Source organism: Argopecten irradians, chromosome 10 (genome assembly GCF_041381155.1).
Source record: "Argopecten irradians isolate NY chromosome 10, Ai_NY, whole genome shotgun sequence".
Lineage (NCBI taxonomy): Eukaryota > Metazoa > Mollusca > Bivalvia > Pectinida > Pectinidae > Argopecten > Argopecten irradians.
In genome coordinates, this window is record NC_091143.1 from 177,539 (window position 1) to 202,407 (window position 24,869).

General features: G+C 37.5%; 2 protein-coding genes across 2 annotated transcripts in view; one reads left to right on the forward strand and one right to left on the reverse strand.

Moving 5' to 3' along the window:
• The first annotated feature begins 705 nt into the window (after positions 1 to 705).
• LOC138332852 (uncharacterized) lies at positions 706 to 9,662 on the forward strand. Its single transcript, XM_069280807.1, has 2 exons — positions 706 to 826; positions 7,406 to 9,662. The coding sequence occupies exon 2, from the start codon at positions 7,410 to 7,412 to the stop codon at positions 8,022 to 8,024; it is 615 nt and encodes a 204-aa protein (XP_069136908.1). The 5' UTR covers positions 706 to 826; positions 7,406 to 7,409; the 3' UTR covers positions 8,025 to 9,662.
• A 7,252-nt stretch (positions 9,663 to 16,914) lies between these two features.
• Positions 16,915 to 24,869, reverse strand: part of LOC138334009 (uncharacterized) — a 50,906-nt gene continuing 42,951 nt past the window's right edge. The window contains exon 5 of the mRNA XM_069282731.1: positions 16,915 to 17,034. Coding sequence (XP_069138832.1) covers positions 16,915 to 17,034 — 120 coding nt within the window. The remainder of the gene's footprint in view (positions 17,035 to 24,869) is intronic.

Sequence of the window (24,869 nt, forward strand, 5' to 3'; positions counted from 1 at the left end):
AGACGAATATCGTTTATAAAATACCCAAAGAATAAATAGAAAGCAGTTATAATACATGTATATAGTAAGCTAATAGTCCACCTCTTATACTGTGCTCTCCTTACTCTCAAAATTATGAATAGATTAGTAGCATCATGGTATTTATTTATCTATATATAGTTTTGGATTAATAGTGTATTTATCTCAAATTATTACACGAGAGGAAAGAAAATCAACCGATCATCACCAAAAATGACACGGCCACGTGTTTATATTTGTACGATAAAATACCCCATATGGTGCCCCATGTATGCATTTCACTATTTGCATCCACTATTTTTCGATTAATACGTATTTTGTATTATGCTTTATATAAACGATATGTAACCTTTGACAGGACACATTTATAATCTGTGGAATCTAATATGTATCATATACTAAAAACAATTATAGAACATTGTATTGCTCACCGTTTCCTCAAAACTGCCCTCTGTCTCGGCCATGCTTGTTTTTGTTTACAATATCCGGGGTATCGAACAACATATGTAACGGGATTGGTTTTAGTTTCTTAAATTTCTGTCAGTTCGTTTCCTATTTGTTTACCTCTCGTTGTTAGGCATATGTCTCGCGATGTTTAAGATTATTGTAATGCAAATTATAGCCAAAGTTGGCACTTGCCGCCTGTTCAGTCTGGTGACTTGCGACACTTTGCACGCTTTTCCTCGTTTACCAATGAGAGTACTTTGGGTCCGAGATTATTTAGTCAGGTACGTTCGATTCGGTCTTCTGATTGGACGGTTATTCGGATTTGTGTGCTCGGAACTTATTTATCACGCCGTGTTTGCAGGTATGTTCGCCGCTATTACGATTGACTTCGTGAGCCGACGGTCACATTTCTTTCCCTCTCTTATTTAGGTATAACTATGGTGGGTGGTCGTTGATAAGCTTTATATGCATGGGGGTTTATAGGAATGTAGCGGTATGAGGGTTGGGGGGACGGTCTCAAAGAGTATTTGTGTACGTCATGTGTAGAGTGCCATGTCAATATGTATGTGTAGTCGAACCGCTGCGGTAATTGTTTACTTTTGTTTGTTTATGTCTATCTAATAAACGTCAGTTTGTTTATGTCTATGTAATAAACGTCAATATCAGTATTTAAACGCCTTTGTTCATTCTTCTAATAGCCAATACCGTACTTAACATCATAACTCAATTCGAACCTGGGTTGATCAGTACACACATGTGCGCGGAGCGGGTGCACGCGTGAGTTCACCCCTCCCGTTACAAATTGGTGCGTGGGACCAGGATATTGGCTATTTTGAAGTTGTATCAAGGTATTAAATAAACTGTAAACATGGATAGGGTCCTAAACAGTCTAAAGGATAAGTTTAGAAGAAAGAGTTCTGAGCAGAGTAGAGTAGGTAACGTAGTAGTTCCAACAACCCCACCTAATTATGTACCGGCCCATAGTCCCAGCATAGAAATTGTAGACCGTGAGGAAGAGCTAGGGGAGGATTGTTACCCTGTAGAATTGTCGATGGTTCCTGGTAGGGTACAGAGACAGGAAACTGTTAGAATAAAACTCCGGGCTAGGACAGGAGCTAGAAACTAGAGTTTTGGTACATGACACACCAGAGACTGTATTACACGGTGACGGTGGGCGTGCCCAATTCAATTTGGTTATACCTGAAACACCAGGAGAGTCCACTTACAATATGTATAAGTCATTAGACTCTGGTAGGGTAATAGGAAAGGGCATGGGAAAGTCTGTATCATTCTCTCAGGAGTCCCCAGACATTTTCAGGATAAATCACTGGATAACTAGTACTCCAGCCCCTAACCAGGCTAGTCATTACACCTCTCCTACTAATGGGCAGAATAAATTTGGTATTGAGACTATTACTGTTGCCCCAGGTCAGGATGAGATAGGTATTTCTCCTACTCATAGGGAAAAAGATTGAGGAATTTCTGGCCATGCATAGAGTAACCACACCTTCCAATAGGGTGCCTAGGGAAGAATTTCGGCAGAGTTACAGTAATTCCTCCCAGTATAGTGGGCAAGCAAATAGGAAAAGTAGAGAACAGTACAAGTACTAGTACTCCTGTTATTCCCCCAGGGACCCCTATTACAGGTAGTCAGGCAGGGACTAGTAGGTCTATGTTTACGCAACCCCTCACAATATAGTGGTTCTACACACACTAGCCAGCAATACACTAGGCTTCCAAGTAACAGGAGGGTAGAACATAATCCAGGGGTCAGAGATACACCTGTTGAGGAACAAAGGGTTGACCGGGGTGCACTAATGGGAAATATCCAATCAGAACTATTCCCTCAAACTACCAGTAACCCTGCAGGGATAGGGCCTTCCCCTCCTCCATATCCAAGTCAATCCTATAGACCTATACCTAGTGCAGAAAATCAGTCAAGGTATTCCCAGGGTCCAGAAAGGATACAGTTGAGTGGAAAAAAAGAAAAGGTTATGACCTTTGATGGAAAAGGGGATACTGATTTCCAGGATTTTATGGTACATTTCGAGACCGTAGCGGCCTACAATGGCTGGGAGAGTATGATAGAGCCTTTAATTTAAGTGCATGCTTAAGGGGTCCTGCTCTAAAGGTACTTAGGGAACTTACCATAACACAGCTCAATGATTATGGGGAACTTAAGAAATGTCTCAAGGCAAGATTTTCACCTCCAGGTAGGGAGTATGCCCATAAACAGGTATTTAGAGGCAGGTGTAGGCAAGGGGACGAAACTCTTGAGGAATATGGGAGTGCTCTTAGGTCCCTAGCTTCACAGGCCTATCCTGATGAGCCAGCAACTAGTAGAGAAAGTAACTCGATAGAGCAGTTTATTGAGGGGCTTGGTAGTATGGAGGTTAAGCGATATGTCCAATTCAGTCATCCTAAAACATTAGAGGAAGCAGTGAGTAACGCTATCGAATTTGAGGCGTTTAGCAATAAACATGGTAGACTTCCTAAAAAACCAACACAATGGGACTTAAACCCCACACCCCAGGTCTGTGCTGTCAATAAAGAAGTAGAGACCCTAGTAGATAGTACAAAGGGGGATGATTTTAAGTCCTGGATGATGGAGCAGATAGCTAAGTTAGAACAAAAGATGGAACAATATCAGGCGAAGGCCCCTACTTACCGTAAACAAGGGAGAATTGACATGTCAAAGAAAGTATGCTTTATATGTGGGGAGCTGGGTCATATCACCTATACATGCCCAAATAGGAAGGGGGGAGATGATGATAAACCTAACCCCATCCAGGAAAACTAGTCAGGGCTGGGCTCGGGCCCGGAGGTCCAGTCCTTGGGAAGGAAATTGAGGTTGAGAAAGGGCCAGTGGTATATCTAAACATGGTACAACCGAGTTTATATGTTGAGGCTAGCGTAGGAGGTAAACAAATAAGCTTTTTGCTAGATTCCGGATCTTCTGTTACCATTATATCAGATAGGGTCTTTAGGGAATTAAAGAATAAACCTGTGTTAAACAACAGTAGATTACGGTTAGCAACAGCCTCTGGGGATAACCTTGATGTTTTAGGTGCTAGCATCATGGAATTTAGAATAGGTGGTCACACTGTTAAACAGAACACTATCATTGCAAAAATAGAGCATGCAGGCATAATAGGGATAGATTTCCTCACAGCACATAATGGTGAGATTAGTTTTGGTACTCAGACATTACGGTTAGGTGGTCGTAAGGTACCCGTATCCTCCCATGTCAAGCCACAATGTGCTAGAGTTCGTGTATGTGAAACAGTGACTATACCTCAAAACTCTGAGATGTGTTTTCCAGGGCGAGTAGAGGGCCATTTGGATGGTGGAGTTGGGGTAGTAGAACCTGTTAAATTTATCACTAACAAACAATTACTGCTAGCTAAAACAGTTGTCGCCCCTGAAGAAGGCAAATCAATACCTCTTTCCATATTAAATTTAACTGGACAACCTGTTACTATCCTAGAAAATACCTATGTGGGTAGAGTAGAGGCAGTAGATAAAGTCCTTGACGAGAGTGTTAACATACCGGACAAATCTCCCAATTTACCTCCCCATTTACAAAATGTAGTAGATAGAACATCTGACAAGTTAACTAAACAAGAGCAGGGTGAGGTAGAAAACTTGGTAAATGAATATCAAGATATTTTCGCTGCCCCGGGGGAGATGTTAAGTCAAACAGGGATTGTTGAACACAATATAGATACAGGGCAGGCTAGACCAATTAAAATACCCCCCAGACGTGTAACTCTCTCTCAGAAAAAGATAGTAGAGGAAGAATTAGAGAAGATGTTAAAAGGGAATATAATAGAGCCTAGTAACAGTCCGTGGGCAGCCCCTGTGGTGTTAGTCACAAAGAAAGATGGGTCAATCAGGTTCTGTGTGGATTATCGGAAACTTAATGATATCACCAGGAAAGATGCTTATCCCCTACCCTATATAGATGATGCCCTTGATGCATTACATGGTGCGAAATGGTTTAGCACACTGGATCTTGCCAGTGGCTATTGGCAGTGCAGTATGAGTGAGGAAGATAAACCAAAAACAGCTTTTGCTACCCACAAGGGTTTATTTCAGTTTAGAGTCATGCCATTTGGCTTGAGTAACGCGCCAGCGACATTTTCTCGCATGATGTCGCGTGTTTTTGGTCATATGGAATATTCTCGTTGTCTTTGTTACTTAGACGATGTCATTGTCTATGGAACCTCATTTCATTCTGCACTGACCAATCTTAGGGAAGTCTTTAATTGTTTGAGGGGAGCCAAGCTATCACTCAAAGCTAAGAAATGTAGTCTGTTCCAAACTTCCGTTGAATATCTAGGACACATTGTATCTGAGAATGGTATAAGTTGTAATCCGGGAAAGATTAAAGCTGTCCAAGAATGGCCACAACCATCAAATGTCCCTGAAATCCGTAGTTTTCTAGGCCTCGCAGGCTATTATAGGCGTTTCATTCCGGACTTTTCCTCGATTGTCTCCCCTTTGACGAAGCTGACCTGCAAAAATCAAAAATTCATGTGGAATTCAAAATGTGAGGAAGCATTCGAGAAAATCAAGTCTCATCTAACTAAAGCACCTATACTCGCCTACCCAACCCCTGGTGACAAGTTTATACTAGATTGTGATGCGAGCGCTACAGGAATAGGGGGAGTCCTATCTCAGCTGCAGAATGGGGATGAAAAAGTGATTGCCTATGCCAGCAAGTCACTTAACCGTTCACAAAGGAACTATTGCACAACGAACCGAGAGTTACTGGCCGTCGTCACACTACTGAGACATTTTAAGCACTATCTCTATGGTAGAAAGTTCCTTGTGAGGACCGATCATGCAGCCCTCATATGGCTCAAAAACTTTAGGGACCCAGATGGAATACTTGCGAGATGGCTTGCTGTGATAGATATGTACGATTGTGAAATCCAGCATCGACCGGGGTCCGCACATCAGAACGCAGACAGCTTGTCTCGGATACCTCATCGTTCATGTAGGAGGAAGGACTGTCCCGATTGTTCACCCAGTATAGAAAAACATAGCGGGGAGGGCTCTGTTAGGGACCTCCACAAAGACAGGAGACTGTGTGATGGAGTAGGGGTAGAGCAGGAAAATATAGGTATTGTTAATCAGGTACAGGAAAGTAACTGGGTTGACAGCTGGGGAACCAAACAACTACAGGAATGGCAGGAAAACGATGAACATATCCATAAAGTTAGGAGTCTGAAAACCCAACTAACACATAAACCAAGCAGGAAACAGATGGCTGGCTTTCCATACGAGGTCCGAGTCTATTGTCAGCTGTGGGATATGCTCGTTTTCCGAGATGGGTTATTGTGTGTACAGGAACCTAGCGCTTCTCAGGATAAGTTTAGGATAGTTGCGCCAGCCAACATTCGTACAAATGTTATGAAACACCTACATAATGATCGGTTAGGGGGACACCTTGGTAGGGAAAAAACAACAGCTCAGGTACAAAACCGGTTCTACTGGCCAGGGCTTACCGAAGATGTCAGACGATGGTGTAGGGTTTGTATTTCATGTGCCAGACGTAAACCTGGTCCGGGATTAGGGAAATCTCCATTACATTCTACATTAGATCAAGTCTCCCAGCCCCTGGATCGTATAGCTATAGATATCCTTGGTGGATTAAGACAAACTAGGAATGGGAATAAGCTATGTGATAGTAGTGTGTGATTACTTTACCAAATGGGTTGAGGGCTATGCTGTAGCTGACCACACAGCATTGACTGTGGCAGATAAGCTGTGTACAGAGTTTATAGCTAGATTTGGGGCACCAAAACAAATCCACACTGATCGGGGACCAGAGTTTGAAAGCGAGTTATTTAGCTTAGTCTGTAGTTATTTGGGGATTCAAAAATCAAGGACCACTCCCTTTCACCCCCAGTCCGACGGGTTGGTAGAGCGGTTGAATAGAACACTGATCCAGATGCTGTCAATGTACGTAAATGATAACCTCGATGATTGGGATGATCACCTACCCTATGTATTGGCCGCATACCGAGCTACACCCCACGTCAGTACTGGCTGTAGTCCTAATTTGGTTATGTTGGGGAGGGAAACTAATCTACCCCTAGACATTGTGGTTGGTGGGGCCTCCAGGGGAAGATAAAGGGTGTCACAACCTGTACGTAGATTGGTTACAGACAACAATGAGGGAGATATTTAGTTCAGTAAAAGTTAGATTAGGATCTGCAGCTGAGCGACAGAAAAACTTCTATGATAAGGGATTAAAGGCACGTAGTTACAACATAGGCGACCTGATTTGGAGATGGTATCCCCCTAGTTTACAAAACAAATTAGGTACAGGTTGGTCAGGGCCATATAAAGTGGTGCATAAACTTTCAGACCTTACTTACGAAGTACAGAAAACACCAGAACGGCGTCCTGTAACTATACATGTAGATCATGCCAAGCCATACCTTGGAGAACCTGTTCCCGAAACCAGCAGCGCCCCAGCAGACTGCGACCCAACACCTAGGGGAGACGACTCAATCCTGGACGACGATGATGTTTCAGGTCCAGCAGTACACCATGACAGTGGGTCACCTGTTAATGGACAGAACACTCAACAACAGGACACAGGGGCTGGTCATGTAAAGACCCCTGTAAAAACCAGAGCAGGGAGAGCGATTAAACCAAAAATAATATTTTCTCCCCAATAAATTATATTCTTTTTAAGAAGGGGGAGGAGTGGAGGATTAGGATAATAAATTTTCAAAATTTGACTTGCACTGTATAATATATATAAACTGTATTGTTATAAGGTATTATGTCATTATTTAATACCTGTTCTAATTTGTAACTTCAAAATAATAACTCTTCAAGTTTGTACTTTAAGCTTGTTTTACAACATGCATTTCATGTATTCTGGTAATATATTCTAAACTCGAATTTTGCCTGTTAGCAGAACAATGGATTACCTTACACTAGACGTCAGTGACACTGAGTTGCAGAGTGTAGATGCGGATATCCGCCCTGTTTGGAGGGAGGGGGGCATGCCATGTCCAGGCCCCAACTGCACCTCCAGAGTCTATACCACCATGAAGGCCCTAAAGCTTCACTGGAAGAAGCGACACTCTCCGGAAGTGGTCATGTACCAGTGTGGATTGTGTCGCTTCAAGAGTCCAGAGTCCCATCAGGTGCAGCGACATTTATCTCGGCAGCATGGGAAGTCCAAGGAGGAGGCACAGACGTCTATGAAGGATATAGTTGAGAAAAGTGAGCTGGTCCCCAATACCCAGTATGTATCGCCCGGGGACGCGCTGATGCCTGTTGCACCGGTCAGTGCGAGGGCCGCCGCCTATCGGGAGAGGGTCCGACAGGCCAGGGCGAGAGCGGCAGCACTCTACCGGCTCGACCATGACATCACCCCTCCCCTGGTATACCAAACCCGTGACGAGGAGGTAGTCCTACAGGAGAGGAATGGACAGCCCGAGGGGTTTGTTAGGGTCAAGGCCAGAGGGAACTCGAGGGAGTTGGTGCCTCTATCCGCGGAGGATAAATGTTTCGATGAGTTCAAAGATTAGTGTCCTCTGAAAGGAAAATTCAGTCAGTAATAATAAAATAAAAGTGTTTATTTCAACATATATGATATTTGTGGAATTCTAAGAAGCCTGTGCTTACTGTGAGATGGTGGAATAGACTGAACTGTCCGTATTTTTATTTTCAGGTATCAACATTTCGCGTGTGTAAAAATAAAATAAAAAAAAATTATAAAATTTTATGTGAATTTATCAGAAAGTATCATATCTGTCTATTTTATACCATATTTTGGTTTTAATACTCTCACCTTGCTCTGAGTTTTATAATTTCCAGAAAATTATCCATTACTGGACATTTAAACATCAATGGATATAGGATAACAGTGGTTAAGATAATATTTAGTTCAGACAATTAATGTCTGTATTTCGCTATGATAATTAAATGTATATATACTAGGTTATATGTTACAGATGTATATCAAACGTGGCACTCTATATATACATGCCTGTATTGCTGTTGACAATTTATTTATGTTGTTGTTATACTTGTTTCTAGTTGATAGTTGTAGATTCCAGTTTAGTTATCAGAAATTGGATGATGATCATAGATTTCTACAGCTGTCTATAGTGGTGGTGGATTATGGCTTCATAAAGCTGGTTTAATATTGTTGATATTTCACTGTTATTTAGAATTTGATGCCTTGATATTAAGTGGATTTATATAGATATCTACATCACTAGCATACATTTAGCGGTTCAGGCAGTTCAGTGTTTATGGGAGCTGGTAGGCCTTCTGAATCCTTAGGTTGCTATGACTGATGTTAACTAAGTTTAGATATCATATGATATTTGGCATCGTTGTTATTATATTTCGGAAGTTGGTTTATTGTTATTGTTTCAGTAATTTGTGTTTAAATCTTATGGTGCAGTTGTTATAAATGTTTTATCGTATTGTTAATACTTACCTTGTTCGTAGCCCGTACTCTAGAGACATTTTAACGTCGGTCTTCTGCTTCTGACTTCTTAAGGCCTAGGTTGACCTTCGGTCCTTTCAAAGAAGGGAGGTGTGTAACGGGATTGGTTTTAGTTTCTTAAATTTCTGTCAGTTCGTTTCCTATTTGTTTACCTCTCGTTGTTAGGCATATGTCTCGCGATGTTTAAGATTATTGTAATGCAAATTATAGCCAAAGTTAGCACTTGCCGCCTGTTCAGTCTGGTGACTTGCGACACTTTGCACGCTTTCCTCGTTTACCAATGAGAGTACTTTGGGTCCGAGATTATTTAGTCAGGTACGTTCGATTCGGTCTTCTGATTGGACGGTTATTCGGATTTGTGTGCTCGGAACTTATTTATCACGCCGTGTTTGCAGGTATGTTCGCCGCTATTACGATTGACTTCGTGAGCCGACGGTCACATTTCTTTCCCTCTCTTATTTAGGTATAACTATGGTGGGTGGTCGTTGATAAGCTTTATATGCATGGGGGTTTATAGGAATGTAGCGGTATGAGGGTTGGGGGGACGGTCTCAAAGAGTATTTGTGTACGTCATGTGTAGAGTGCCATGTCAATATGTATGTGTAGTCGAACCGCTGCGGTAATTGTTTACTTTTGTTTGTTTATGTCTATCTAATAAACGTCAGTTTGTTTATGTCTATGTAATAAACGTCAATATCAGTATTTAAAACGCCTTTGTTCATTCTTCTAATAGCCAATACCGTACTTAACATCATAACTCAATTCGAACCTGGGTTGATCAGTACACACATGTGCGCGGAGCGGGTGCACGCGTGAGTTCACCCCTCCCGTTACACATACGTATACACGAGGTATTTTTAACTATGCAAATCAACCCGTTCTATTATTCGAAATCTTTACTAATTGATTATGGCGTAATTATCTTCATTGTAAAGAAACCAAATGAAGAACCTTTCATAAGGGATGTTAATGTATATTTTAGCAAAGTTTGGTGAAAGCATAATGGGACTTTAACCAGGATGAAAGTTGGCTCGGTAACATCGAATTCCAATACTCTTCTATGGAAGTATTTCTAACAATTTCCATGTTAAAAATATGGCCAAAAAGGATTTGAACGTCTGTACTGCCAATGGTTGCCATCTATGCGCTCGTGCGAACCTGCCTAAATTTTCTGTCGTTCGCAGATAATTCCTCGCATATCTGTCAATGTATGAATACAGATATTTGTAAATGACAATAAAATTGCAATTAAGGAATGGATCACGTTTTAAAAATATATGTAATGCATCCTACATATATATATATAGTATACCGGTATTATCAAATAAACGTATGGAATAGATCGCTATTGTATACAGTAGATCCACAGGGACTTGTAACGTAGGTTGTGAGAAAGTCTGTTGTGTATACATGTGTACTAGGCCTATCTCTATATACTATATAAAAGGACAAGGGAACCAACGGCTCGCTTGGAAGAGGTACACCTGCCTCTACAAAAGTCGCCGGTATTCCGTCAAACATGGATAGATATGTATATATTTAATACTAATATATTCTTAAATAAATTTGCGATACGGAAAACACAACTTCAGACACGAATTAATATATTAACATACCTTTAATTCATTATTAACGTGGAAAATGCAGTCAGATATCCTCACTGTCGTTATGCCTGTCCAGTGAAATCTAGGTCAAAGGCACTCATATTCCCTTGTAACAAATTTTGTATGCATTCATTTCACTTTCTGGTGATATTTTCCCATTGCAAATACAAATAGGCTATCTCCGATAACGCTTTCATTAATACAATCCAACAAATAAGCGAGGAATCACACTTTTTTTATCCAGCACTCGACTCTTGTTCGTATAATCCGCCATATTGTAATTGATGATGGGTACCTTTTTAGTGTGCTCGCCCTTACCCGATACTGCACTGAAATTCTGTACCCAGACTCTGTATAAATTAAGTTTCATGGTTAAGGTTCTTAGAAGTACCTTTATTTGAAATACACGTATCATTAATTGAAGAATCTAACTTAAGTCGAGACTCTAATGTTTTACTTTACCGTTGCCACATTAATATTGTAGCTTTTAGTATACAGGCACTGTGTATATGGGGTTTCCAGTTCGGGTCCGGGTATGGGGTACACAATATCCACTCAAACGTGTTTAACCTAGATTTCAGTGGACAAGCAAAACGACAGCGAGGAAATCTGACTGCATTTTCCACGTTCATAGTGAAATAAAGGTATGTTAATATATTATATCGTGATTAAAGTTGTGTTTTCCATGTCGAAAATTTATTTATGAATGTATTGGTATTATATATGTACATATTTATCCATGTTTGACGGAATACGGGCGACTTTTGAAGAGGCAGGTGTACCTCTTCCAAGCGAGCCGTTGGTTCCCTTGTCCTTTTATATAGTATAGAGATAGGCCTAGTACACATGTATACACAACAGACTTTCTCACAACCTACGTTACAAGTCCCTGTGAGTAGATCGGTATTTTCGAATACACGCATACAGAGATCGGTATTATCAAATACATGTATACAGTGGATCGGTATTATCAAACACATGTATACAATAGATCGGTATTATCAAACACATGTATACAGTATATCGGTATTATCAAACACATGTATACAGTAGATCGGTATTATCAAATACACGTATACAGTAGATCGGTATTATCAAATACATGTATACAGTAGATCGGTATTATCAAATACATGTATACAGTAGATCGGTATTATCAAATACATGTATACAGTAGATCGGTATTATCAAATACATGTATACAGTAGATCGGTATTATCAAATACATGTATACAGTAGATCGGTATTATCAAATACATGTATACAGAAGATCGGTATTATCAAATAAATGTATACAGTAGATCGGTATTATCAAACACATGTATACAGTAGATCGGTATTATCAAACACATGTATACAGTAGATCGGTATTATCAAATACATGTATACAGTAGATCGGTATTATCAAATACATGTATACAGTAGATCGGTATTATCAAACACATGTATACAGTAGATCGGTATTATCAAATAAATGTATACAGTAGATCGGTATTATCAAACACATGTATACAGTAGATCGGTAATATCAAACACATGTATACAGTAGATCGTTATTATCAAATACATGTATACAGTAGATCGGTATTATGAAACACATGTATACAGTAGATCGGTATTATCAAATACATGTATACAGTAGATCGGTATTATCAAATACACGTATACAGTAGATCGGTATTATCAAATACATGTATTATCAGAAGTACATGTACAGGGTAGGCATTCTCATCCATCAGAGTTACTTCCCCTCCTTTCACTCTGTCAGTTGGTATAGCGATAGCTTGACAGCCGATGGGTACCGAGAATGAGGGTAGGACGACTGGGACGATATTTATATTTATGAAAGGTACAATGGAAGAAAGATATTATGGATTTACCGTAAAGCTTTGAATGTTACTTACAAGACTGTGTTCCTTATGTTATGTGGTATTAAGTAAAAAAACATATGATACACAGACAATTAATTGATGGACTGCTGTAGTGTATAATTTTGTCAATGTTATTGTGCTACATATTTTGCTGATTTCCGTTGTATCTACATGTTTCACAACATTTGGTAAATAATTTCTTTTCCAATGCACATTCTTATTAAAAGATCCACTCGCAAAGTGCATGACAAATAATTTCTAAGGTTGGTCATCAAATATATTCTATTCCGTTTCAACTTTGTAAATCAATATTACTGGTACTAGGTGTAATCACGTCGCACTTGTTAACGCAGACTGTTTATCATGTTGCCTGTTTACCTGTTCGTTTGACGAACGATCTCCTTCATCAGGCATTCGGGAAATAAAAGCCAAAAGTATATAATGGACCTGGCATCCCTTGGAGGCATGTTGAGCAGTCTTGGATTTTCTTGAAATCTTGCATTTCTTCGATTTTCTTCTGGGGGAAATAAGCGGAACCACGCCATTACGCCGTCAATGTCTGACGTCATGATACATGACGTCATAATGTCAATGGTGTCATCACGTCGATGGCGTCAGTACACCGTTATTTTGTGGGAAATGCAATTTTATCAATAAATATGTTCTATTTCTTGTCTACTATCTCTAGGTTAAAATATGTGTTTATAGTAAAATAAATGTATCCCCATCGGCCCGAATCGGCCTTTGGCAGTCAGGGACTAGTATGATCGGCCCAAATCGGCCCATTGGTAGTTAAATGGTTAAACGGAACTCGGATCCATCCACCGATTTTTAGGCCTATTACTTGTTTTTCATTCAGTTTCATGTGCATTACACAGAATAGAGAGACAATTTTATTAATGGTATATCACTATATTCTTATCAATACACTATGCTGCTCATTTATCTTGTATATGCATAGTGTTATATTTTATTCTCCTCGTCATCTCGTCAATAAAAACGACAAAGGAGAACATGTTTACGGGATGACCGGGGTCGTACCGAAACATGCGTCTGCTATATAATAATTGTTAATGCTTTGTTTGCAAACAAAAAGCTATTCTCAGCTTTATTTGGTCACAGTACCACAACTAACTAATTCGCGGCTTTAACACACATATTCTATAGTACATGTATTATCGTTAACGGCATACATTCCTATATATACCAGTCAATATTTCGGTAAATAAATATAACCTCACGTTTTAGAACTCATAAAAAATATTACAATACTGTATGTCCATGTCATTTTTGTACATAATTATGTTTTATGAAGCTTGAGGTTTATATACACTACAATTGTATATATCAATAAGAAATCGCAAGTTTAATTGACTGTCCACAGAATATGATATCTGACCAAAGAGATTTTGACATATAAATGTGAAACTACCCAACGGTACCGGCGTCATATGAAATAAGGTATGCATATTAAGTTGACACTGTCAAGTAGAGGTTTCAAGTGTAAGATCTGCAGCGTGTTCCATTTAGTTTTCCTGGGACAAACCTGGCGTTCAGCTTACTACTTCATTCCCGTACATAACTCGTACTTGGGGTGTAAACACTTTAGCATAAAAGGGAGTGAGTGAGTTTGCCCGTTGTCAGTATAATGACCGAGGGGATGTGTCTCTGCTGGCATGTTTCAGTGAGATAGCACTATAAATGGACAAGAGATTCCACTATTGCAAAGAGACATAGCTTGAATAAAAACTATGAATTAAAATGACATAAAACCTGATCAAACAACTATTAATTGTGCCCAAAATCATTTGGCAACAAATGGAAATACATTAACAACGCATTTACGTTAAAAAATTACAGAAACTTCTAGGAATAAAGAATATATCCTCGAGATTCTTCGTAAGAAGATGCCATTCGCGGAATATAGGAGCACTTTTCTGAAGTCTGTCTTGTCCAGAAAGTTATGTCGAGGATCAGAATGTCAAAGAGCACTGCAAAGAGTGGGTCCAAGAGATGCGAGTGAAACTGCATATAAAATCGTACATATAGCTAGGCTATCCCCCACCACCACTTATCCACGTTAATCAGCCTACAGAGCGTATAAGTATAGACACCGGGTTTCCAATGGCACTATCCCCTACAAACACATATAACTGCAGTATATGGTCACTGCATATATATAATTACATATACATAACGGAATATTTCCACTGCCAATATCTAAAGCTAAATATATCCGTTAAAAACAGCACAGAAACTAGTGACTGCCGTTCCAAAATCATCCGTTGTTAGCCACATATATACAATGTATACTTAGTGCAACAGACAGGTACATGTAGTCTCATAAAGATGGCCTATTTGCAGACCGTCGTGCTAATATTAGGAGATGTATAGTTCCGACTATTTCAAGCATATTTCATCCAAAATTAAAATATAAATCGGCATAATGTTCCAACCTTATTTATGTTAATTATGTAATCGATGAGATCCTTAGAATAGGATATTTCTCCTTTCGTCAGATATTCGCGGTTCTGAGGAGCATATACAATCAGATAGGAAGATCTCTTCTACATAGTTACCTGCTGATATCACCTTATTTATAACCGGTCCAGTACTAGTTGGGCGACACCTGAAGGAGTGTCGCGGATGAAATGAAGAGAAGAGAAATGGGAGATAACTCTTGTTGTTATTCTTAAAAGGGACCAATTTCATAAGGTAATGGAAAATATACCAGAGTTTGAAGTCATATCAGGATTTTAGTCTATTTGACCCGTGTGACCATCTCATACTGATAATTCTGACAACATTTGACTCATTTTCTATTACAAATGACCAAATAATGCTCAAAAATGTGTTTTACCTAGGGGGTAAACTTGACCCCCTCCCCAGGGGGAAACGTGAATCCATCTGTGACGAGTATTTGAGTCCACTATTTCCGGAATTTTAGAAGATTGTTGAAGTTTTAGCCTAATTGACCCCTTTTGGCCCCAACCCTCAGGTCCCTAGGAGACCATATAATTCAAAATTTGATTGACCTTTGGCAATGAAAGATCTCTGCAAAATTAGATTAGGTCACTGGAGACTTCATCTCAGGTGACTTCAAAACTGAGTCCTGCACAGACTTCCTTTCAAGATTAAAGAGAAAGTGGCACCCAACTTCAAACCAACACATATGTACAGTGAACCACATTATACAATTTCTTTGATGTACGTTAAATGACCTGATTACCTGTGTCTTCTGTTGCCTGCAGTTTCATTGACCGATTTGTCAGGTGTAATATAGCCACGCCTCTACCCGCAAACACTTGTGTTTCTATTCAATGTCGAAACAAACAATGCGGTTTGATTGACAGTTGGCGATCAGTTTAATATGAAATAGTGCAGGGATAGATAGTATGTCAGTGATAGTAACCCCTGGCGTATGGAGAAGGATTAGGCTATTACTCTGAGCAGGCTCTTTTCTTAAGTAAAGGTATATCTTAAATAAAAGAATGTGGCATTTTATAATTGTCCCTATGACATACAATTAAGCAAGGAGTTCATCATAATTGCTATTGCTGCCTGGAATATGCATTTTCATGAATAATCATGTAAAAGTCTCTGCTAGCTACTCCCATTTTATCGAAAAATAAGTAAAAAAATTGGTAATAATAGACAATATCGCCTAGCTGGACACTCATTCTCTTACAAACACATACATTTTAGAGAACAAGAAATGTTAAACAGTTTTTTACAGAGAAAAAAAAAACAAAATAAAACTACTGCTATAATCAAGCTAAAATAACCAGAATTCATTTAATATGGACTATTTCGTTTCATAATGACATGGCATCAAAGATTTGAAAAATATCATGTACTTACATGTATACATGTATATACACGAATAATCATGTAAAAGTCTCTGCTACCCCCATTTTATCAATAAGAAACTGTTTTTCCTCATGTAGATAAAAAAATTGTCATAATATAGACAATATTGGTCTGACCGAATACTCAATCCATAACAAAACATACATTTCTCTGTTTTCGCAAATTCTTTTAGTGATATTGAGCATTTTGCTAGAAAAAATACCTTAAAAAATAAACAAATAAGCCAATTACCTCCCTTTATCCAATCCAAATGAAAACTGTTCATGTGAATATTTAAAGAATATAAAGTTTTTAATTAAAAACCCACGTACCCTTTTAAGTCAGTTGTCATTTTCAACCCTTGATGGTATACAAATGTACATGCATCTGATCATACTTACATAAGATATTTAACAATATAATATGCTTTAATCAACAAATGCCTTGGAAATGTATAATGCTAATTGGAATTTCATGTTTGGCAATTAGGGTAATGGGTTATATAACTTAATAAGTGCCAATCTTTCTAATTATCATAACATTTATGAGACCTTTTATATGAACTCTATTCGTGGGGCCACAGTGGCCGAGTGGTAAAGATGTCCCGACATATTACCACAAGCCGTCCACCTCTGGGTCACAAGTTCGAATCCGATGTGGAGAATTTCCCAGGTACTGACAGCTGGTCGTTGATTTTTCTCCGGGTTCTCCGGCTTTCTTCCACCATCAAACCTGGCACATCCTTAAATGACCCTGGCTGTTAATAGGATGTTAAACTAATAAAAAAAGAGAACTCTGTTCTACATCCGAATTGGAACACATATGGTACCAGGTAATTAAATTATTTTAAATCCTTGATACTGTTGAAGGATATGAAAATCAGTTAAATAAATCATCACATTAAGGATCTATTTGTAGCTTTTATACATACGCAGAAATGAATTACCTGGTATACCTTTCATGCTTCTCTTTTGTTTTATTAATCATTTACATGAATAGATAACACAGCATATTTATTTTTTATATTGAGGAAGATTACCTATACAATACATGTAGGTACTAGTATTTAAAATAGTTACTGTTTCCAAGTGTTATTCATTATAGATGAAAAAATGTCAAGAGCAAGCAAATCATATACATATATTTAAAAGTCTATACCTTAACCGAAATAGCTTTCAATTTATTAATTAAAAAAAAAAAAAAATTTGATTTAGAAAAAATTTGAAAAAATTTCTCAAATTCAAAATTTATCTGTTTCTAAAATGCTTAAAACTGATGAGGCTGTTACAAGTTTGACATTCACTACTGTATAGTGAGTGTTATAACTAGGTCGCCTTTTACCTAGATACTGTATGATATTAAAAAAACCCAGAAAAACTGTTGTTATCTTGGAAATAAAATGTCAAAATATCCTTAAAGGCTCGTGGTATATCAAATTTTATCAATTTAAGTTTCATAAATTTCAAATGATGTAGCCATGAGTGTAAGATTCTTTTTATCACATAACTAGTATTAATCAAAACATAGTCAAAATTTCAGTAATTCTGACAGGAAAAAAGGGCATCCATGGTGCTTAGTTTAAAGCGCACCTTGACCTCAATAAATGACCACCAGATCAGAGTCCAGGGGCACCAAGAAGATATCAACAACTTCCTTTACAAGGAAAAATCTTACAAATTTTCTTGAACATTGTTGATTTAACTCTAGACCTATTGAATCCTTGAGAGAATAGCCAGGGCTTAAGCTCTGGGTCAAAATTTGGATTACTTTCAATTCTGTTTTATGTAAGAGTGGCGAAATCAGGCTTGAATTCAACCGAGATAATCATACAACATCACAGACGTCATTAATATCTACGAAGCCACAATAGTGTTCGTCTTACAAAATTTATGACATGACCGTATATAACATAGCTAAATGGGTCAGTGTGATATTATACATGTACCGGGGTATGCTAATTTTCACAACGCGGGTCAATCTGAAGATTCCTGTCGGCATCCTAATTATTACGCAGTAGTTGACTATCTCTATACACAACACAGCAAAATTGTGAAATGAATTTTCATTGTTAACATTATTGACCTCACCCACCCAGTCTGTACAGTAACTTAAGCCTAAGCAATTATTATGTGTCATGTAAAAGTGCAGTGCATACAAATGTACATGTATCTACATGTAATAATGTTGATCATATCCATTGTCAAACTTCATTGTTACTATTTTTTCTGGTTTGTTTTCTTTAGTTGTCTAATATTCAGATTACTTAAAGGCATTTCGGTACCTTCTGAAAGTCATTTCGCCATGCTTACTTTATGATACCGAAAAGACTTCCGCATGTACCGAAATGACATGTAACGAAGCTAGGCCTACTGTGTGTGTGTGTGTGTGTGTGTACGCTACATGTGAGCCTACGCACTAACGAAACGATATGTGCATTACTTTATGGTTTAACTACTAGCAATTTAATCATATGATCAAACAATATATTAGGAGATACATATATTCAAACGGCATATGCCTCAAAGGCAGTACAAATGTCAGTTTACGTGCTGTTAAGCCACGATTTAGAACGCATGCATGGTCCTGTTGTCAGACAGTCACTCGCGATGATGATCATAAACAGATTGTAAACAGTAGCCTAGCTACCTAACGTTATATTTCAGGCCTACAAAAACAATCAAATATATCTGATAATACTAATATCCACCGATAACGATATTGATGTCTATAACAAGTAAAATGAACAATTACTTACCTGATAATGCCGGATTTAACTTGAACATCAAGGCGGCTTCAACGTTTTTACTCAACCGGATACAAACAATACACATTCCTCACAGGGGGCGCGATAGTCTGCGCCATGATTTTGTGCATTCGAGACGGTGCACACAGCTCCATTTCATTGTTGCACTTTTTGAGCGCATTTTGTAACATTAATGTGATGATCAGTGCATAAATTATTTACGCATTTTAAGATTTTTAGTTAGTTCCACAGAAAATTTCATAAATATCACTCATTTTTAAATGGTACATTTGCCGGTCCAATCGTTCAGAATAGCTCCGAAGGAAGGCGCCTGGGACCCCGAAATATCTCGTCTGTTGTGGAAATTTACCGAGAACCTGCGAAATACCACCATTATTCAAGACTGTATTGGGGTCGTTGTATGTAACATTTCCAAAAATCAGACATACCGTTTTGTTCAGAATTACAAGGACTATTTAAATGTAGAGTCTCAGATTGTTAAGTTTTTTAATTATTTCACTAGGACGAATTAAACAGAAACCAGTGATCAAAATGCCGATTTTTGCCTGTTTGACCTAAAAAATATCACCTTTAATGAATTTTCGTAGCTGACACGATTATTTCAATCGATAGATCACGCTGAGATTAACTTACATTCAAAATTTCAGCAAAATATATCGGTTAGTTTCCTTATTACCCAAATCGCGAAAATAAGCGGGTTGATAGGTTTATTTAGCTGTGTTAACATTTCGTTCTAGAACGAAAACTCTGTTGTAACAAAGTTGTCGTTCCATCTCTTCATTTCATACTAATATCCAGGAGATGCTTTCCATGAATGTCGCCTGCACATATCTCGGAATAAAAACTTGTTATTCATAGTAATCACTATTATACACCGTTTTTCGTTGGGATTGGTCTATACTAGTTGGGCGACACCTGAAGGAGTGTCGCGGATGAAATGAAGAGAAGAGAAATGGGAGATAACTCTTGTTGTTACTGTTAAACGGGGCCAATTTCATTAGGTTATGGAAAATATACCAGAGTTTGAAGTCATTTCAGGATTTTAGTCTATTTGACCCCTGTGACCTTGAATAGAGGTCAAGGTTATTTATTTAAACAACCTTGGTAGTTCATTATATGATATATACTGGCAGTTAACCTGAAAGATACATTTTGACTGATTTTCTATAAAAAAAACATTAAAGGAAGGTAATTAAGAAATGAGAAATCCTTTTAAGCTACATCCCCAATACTCCATGGGTTACTATCACTGACGTAATATGCACCCCTGGACTATCTCATAGTAAAAATAGAGCCACTTCAGAAGAAAAAAACTGACCAATCCCAGGCTTGTAAAAATCACTTGGCTACATTCTCAATATTCCAGGGGTTACTATCACTGATGTAATACCCACTCATGGACTAATTTCTCATAGTAAAATAGGAGGCAGTTCAGAAGTAAACAAGAGGCCCAAGAGGCCTTGACAGTCACCTGAGTGCTGATACAATTGCAAATTCGGTTCAAATCTTTAAAAAGCATTTATGAATTAAAAGAAACCCCTTTTGGACCCACTCCTCAGGCCCCTATGAGTCAGTCATGGAAAATGTGTTAATAGGATTCAATTGCCATATCATACTGATAATTCTGACATTTGATTCATTTTCTATTACAAATGACCAAATAATGTTCAAAAATGTGTTAAAAAAATAGAAACTATAGTAAATATGACCCCCTACCCAGGGGGAAATATGAGACCCCAGGGTCATATATAATTCATAATTTTTGTAAAGGACCTTAAGACCTTTCTATCTATGAAGAGTATTTGATTCTACCATTTCCAGAATTGCAGAAGAGGGTTTTTGAAGTTTTAGCCTATCCTATTTGACCCCTTTTAGCCCCATCCATTAGGCCTCTGGGGGTTAGTTATGGAAATTTCATTAATATGATTCAATGGCCATTTCATACTGATAATTCTGACATTATTTGACTCATTTTCTATTACAAAAGAACAAATAATGCTCAAAAATGAGTTTTACCAATATAAACTTGTAAACTTGACCCCCTCCCCAAGGGGAAACGTTATTCCATCTATGAAGAGTATATGATTCTACCATTTCCGGAATTTTAGAAGAGGATTTTTGAAGTTTTAGCCTATTTGACACCTTTTGGTCCAAACCCTCAGGCCTCTAGGGGACCATATAATTCACAATTTTTATTGATCTTTGGCAATGAAAAGTTTCTGCAAAATTTCATTGAATTTAGTTCAGTGGTTCTTGAGAAGAAGACGAAAATGTAATTTATTGTCGCACGACGACGGACAAAAGGCTATTAGAATAGGTCACTGGAGACTTCATCTCTGCTGACCTAATAACTGATACAGTCCTGCAAAGACTTCCTTTCAAGATTACAGAGAAAGTGACACCCAACTTCAAACCAACACAGTGAACCATATTATACAATTCCTTTGATGTACGTTAAATGATCTAATTACCTGTGTCTTCTGTTGCCTGCAGTTTCATTGACCGATTTGCCAGGTGTAATATAGCCACGCCTCTACTCGCAAACACACGTGTTTCTATTCAATGTCTGAACAAACAATGTGGTTTGATTGACAGCTGGCGATCAGTTAATTATGAAATAGTGCAGGGGTAGATATTATGTCAGTGATAGTAACCCCTGGCGTATGGAGAAGGATTAGGCTATTACTCTGCTATTTTCTTATTAATAAAAACAGGATAATTGCTATTGATGCCTGGAATATGCATTTTCATTAATAATCATGTAAAAGTCTCTGCTAGCTACCCCCATTTTTTCGAAAAATAAGTAAAATATTGGTAATAATATACAATATCGCCTGGCTGGACACTTTTTCTCTTACAAATACATACATTTTAGAGAACAAGAAATGTTAAACAGTTTTTTACAGAGAAAAAAAAAACAAAATAAAACTACTGCTATAATCAAGCTAAAATAACCAGAATTCATTTAATATGGATTACATGTATATCGTTTCATAATGACACGGCATCACAGATTTGAAATATATCATGTACTTATACATGTACATCACGAATTATCATGTAAAAGTCTCTGCTACCCCCATTTTATCAATAAGAAACTGTTTTTCCTCATTTAGATAAAAAAATTGTCAAAATATAGACAATATTGGTCTGACTGAATACTCAATCCATAACAAAACATAGCTTTCTCTGTTTTCGCAATTCTTTTAGTGATATTGAGCATTTTGCTAGAAATTATACCTTAAAAAATAAACAAATAAGCCAATTACCTCCCTTTATCCAATCCCAATGAAAACTGTTCATATGAACATTTTAAGAATATTAAGTTTTTAATTCAAAACCCAAGTACCCTTTTAAGTCAGTTGTCATTTTCAACCCTTGATGGTATACATGCATTTGATCATACTTACATAAGATATTTAACAATATAATGCTTTAATCAAGAAATGCCTTGGAAATGTATAATGCTAATTGATGTTGGGCAATTAGGGTAATGGGTTATATAAGGTGCCAAGCTTTCTAATTATCATAACATTTATGAGACCTTTTATGAGAACTCTATTCATGGGGCCACGGTGGCCGAGTGGTAAAGATGTCCCGACATATTACCACAAGCCGTCCACCTCTGGATCACAAGTTTGAATCCGATGTGGAGAATTTGCCAGGTACTGACAGCTGGTCTGTGGTTTTTCTCAAGGTTCTCAGGCTTTCCTCCACCATCAAACCTGGCACATCCTTAAATGACCCTGGCTGTTAATAGGACGTTAAACTAATAAAAAAAGAGAACTGTATTCTACATCCGAATTGGAAACACATATGGTACCAGTTAATTAAATCATTTTAAATCCTTGATACTGCTGAAGGATATGAAAATCAGTTAAATAAATCATCACATTAAGGATCTATTTGTAGCTTTTATACATACGCAGAAATGAATTACCTAGTATACCAAGCTCATGCTTCTCTTTTGTTTTATTAATCATTTACATGAATAGATAACACAGCATATTTAATTTTTATATTGAGGAAGATTACCTATATATATATACAGGTACATGAACTAGTATTCAAAATAGTTACTGTTTCCAAGTGTTATTCATTACAGATGAAAAAAATGTCAAGAGCAAGCAAATCATATATTTAAAAGTCTATACCTTAACCGAAATGGCTTTCAATTTATGATTTTTTTTAGATATAATTTTATATTTAGAAAAATTTTGAAAACATTTCTCAAATTCATAATTTATCTGGCTTCTAAAATGCTTAAAACTGAAGAGGCTGTTACAAGTTTGACATTCACTACTGTATAGTGAGTGTTATAACTAGGTCTCCTTTAACCTAGATATACTGCATGATTAAAAAAAACACAGAAAAACTGTTGTTATTTTGGAAATAAAATGTCAAAATATCCTTAAAGGCTCGTGGTATATCAAATTTTATAAATTTAAGTTTAATAAATTTCAAATGATGTAGCCATGAGTGTAAGATTCTATTCATCACATAACTAGTATTAATCAAAACATAGTCAAAACTTCAGTGATTCTGACAGGAAAAAAGGGCATCCGTGGTGCTTTGTTTAAAGCGCACCTTGACCTCAATAAATGACCACCAGATCAGAGTCCAGGGGCACCAAGAAGATATCAACGACTTCCTTTACAAGGAAAAATCTTACAAATGTTCTTGAACATTGTTTATTTAATTCTAGATCTATTGAATCCTTGAGAGAATAGCCAGGGTTTAAGCTCTGGGTCAAAATTTCAATTCTGTTTTATGTAAGAGTGGCGAAATCAGGCTTGGATTCGACGTGTCAACCGAGATAATCATACAAGTTACAAGATCATAGAGGTCATTAATAACTACGAAGCCACAATAGTGTTCGTCTTACAAAATTTATGACATGACCGTGTTTAACATTGCTATAAATGGGTCGGTGTGATATTATACATGTATGCTAATTTTCACAACGCGGGTCAATCTGATGATTCCTGTCGGCATCCTAATTATTACGCAGTAGTTGACTATCACTATACACAACACAGCAAAATTGTGAAATGAATTTTCATCGTTAACATAATGACCTCACCCACCCAGTCTGTACAGTAACTTAAAGCCACACTATACGTAACCATCAACAAAATTTTAAAAAGTTAAATTCGACCCCGATATTGTTAGTATTTGTAGATGTAGTTGAAATTAAGATATATTAAACAATATTTATAATGTTTTTTTTAATAACTTTGATACAGCAGTTATTGAAAGTCAACACATGTAAACATGCCTTCATTTTTAACTGGTCGCCATAGAAGTTACGATTATTGCCGAACGGAAGTCGGAAAGTTCATGACCTGTTTTCGGAAGAGATCGAACAGACGTTACGTAGATGCGGTAGTGAGTCACATGAGGTTCTCGGCACAATGTCGGCTAACTTCGGCTTGTTTGACTAAGTGGGACCCACCTAGAGATGTTTAAAGATGCTCCACCTCTGACAAATAGTATTTTTTCACTATTAAAAACAGGAGCAGACGATTTAGTATTTTGCATCAGTTACAAAAGTTACTTACTTTACACCATTACCACCATTGAAAAGTTTGAGCTTCTAATTTTACTTCAAGTTAAAAATATAAAAAATAATTAATTGCATCCCGAAAAAATTCTGTGCCGCTATATCATATATGGAATGAAGTACTGATTTCGCATGCACCAAAGGCAAAACAAATTATTTTATATATTTTTTTTGGGTTAATTAGACATATATATACACAATTAAATACCAATTATTGTTCAAATAATGAATATCATTTATGCTCTGTCGGCGGTGGAGCATCTTT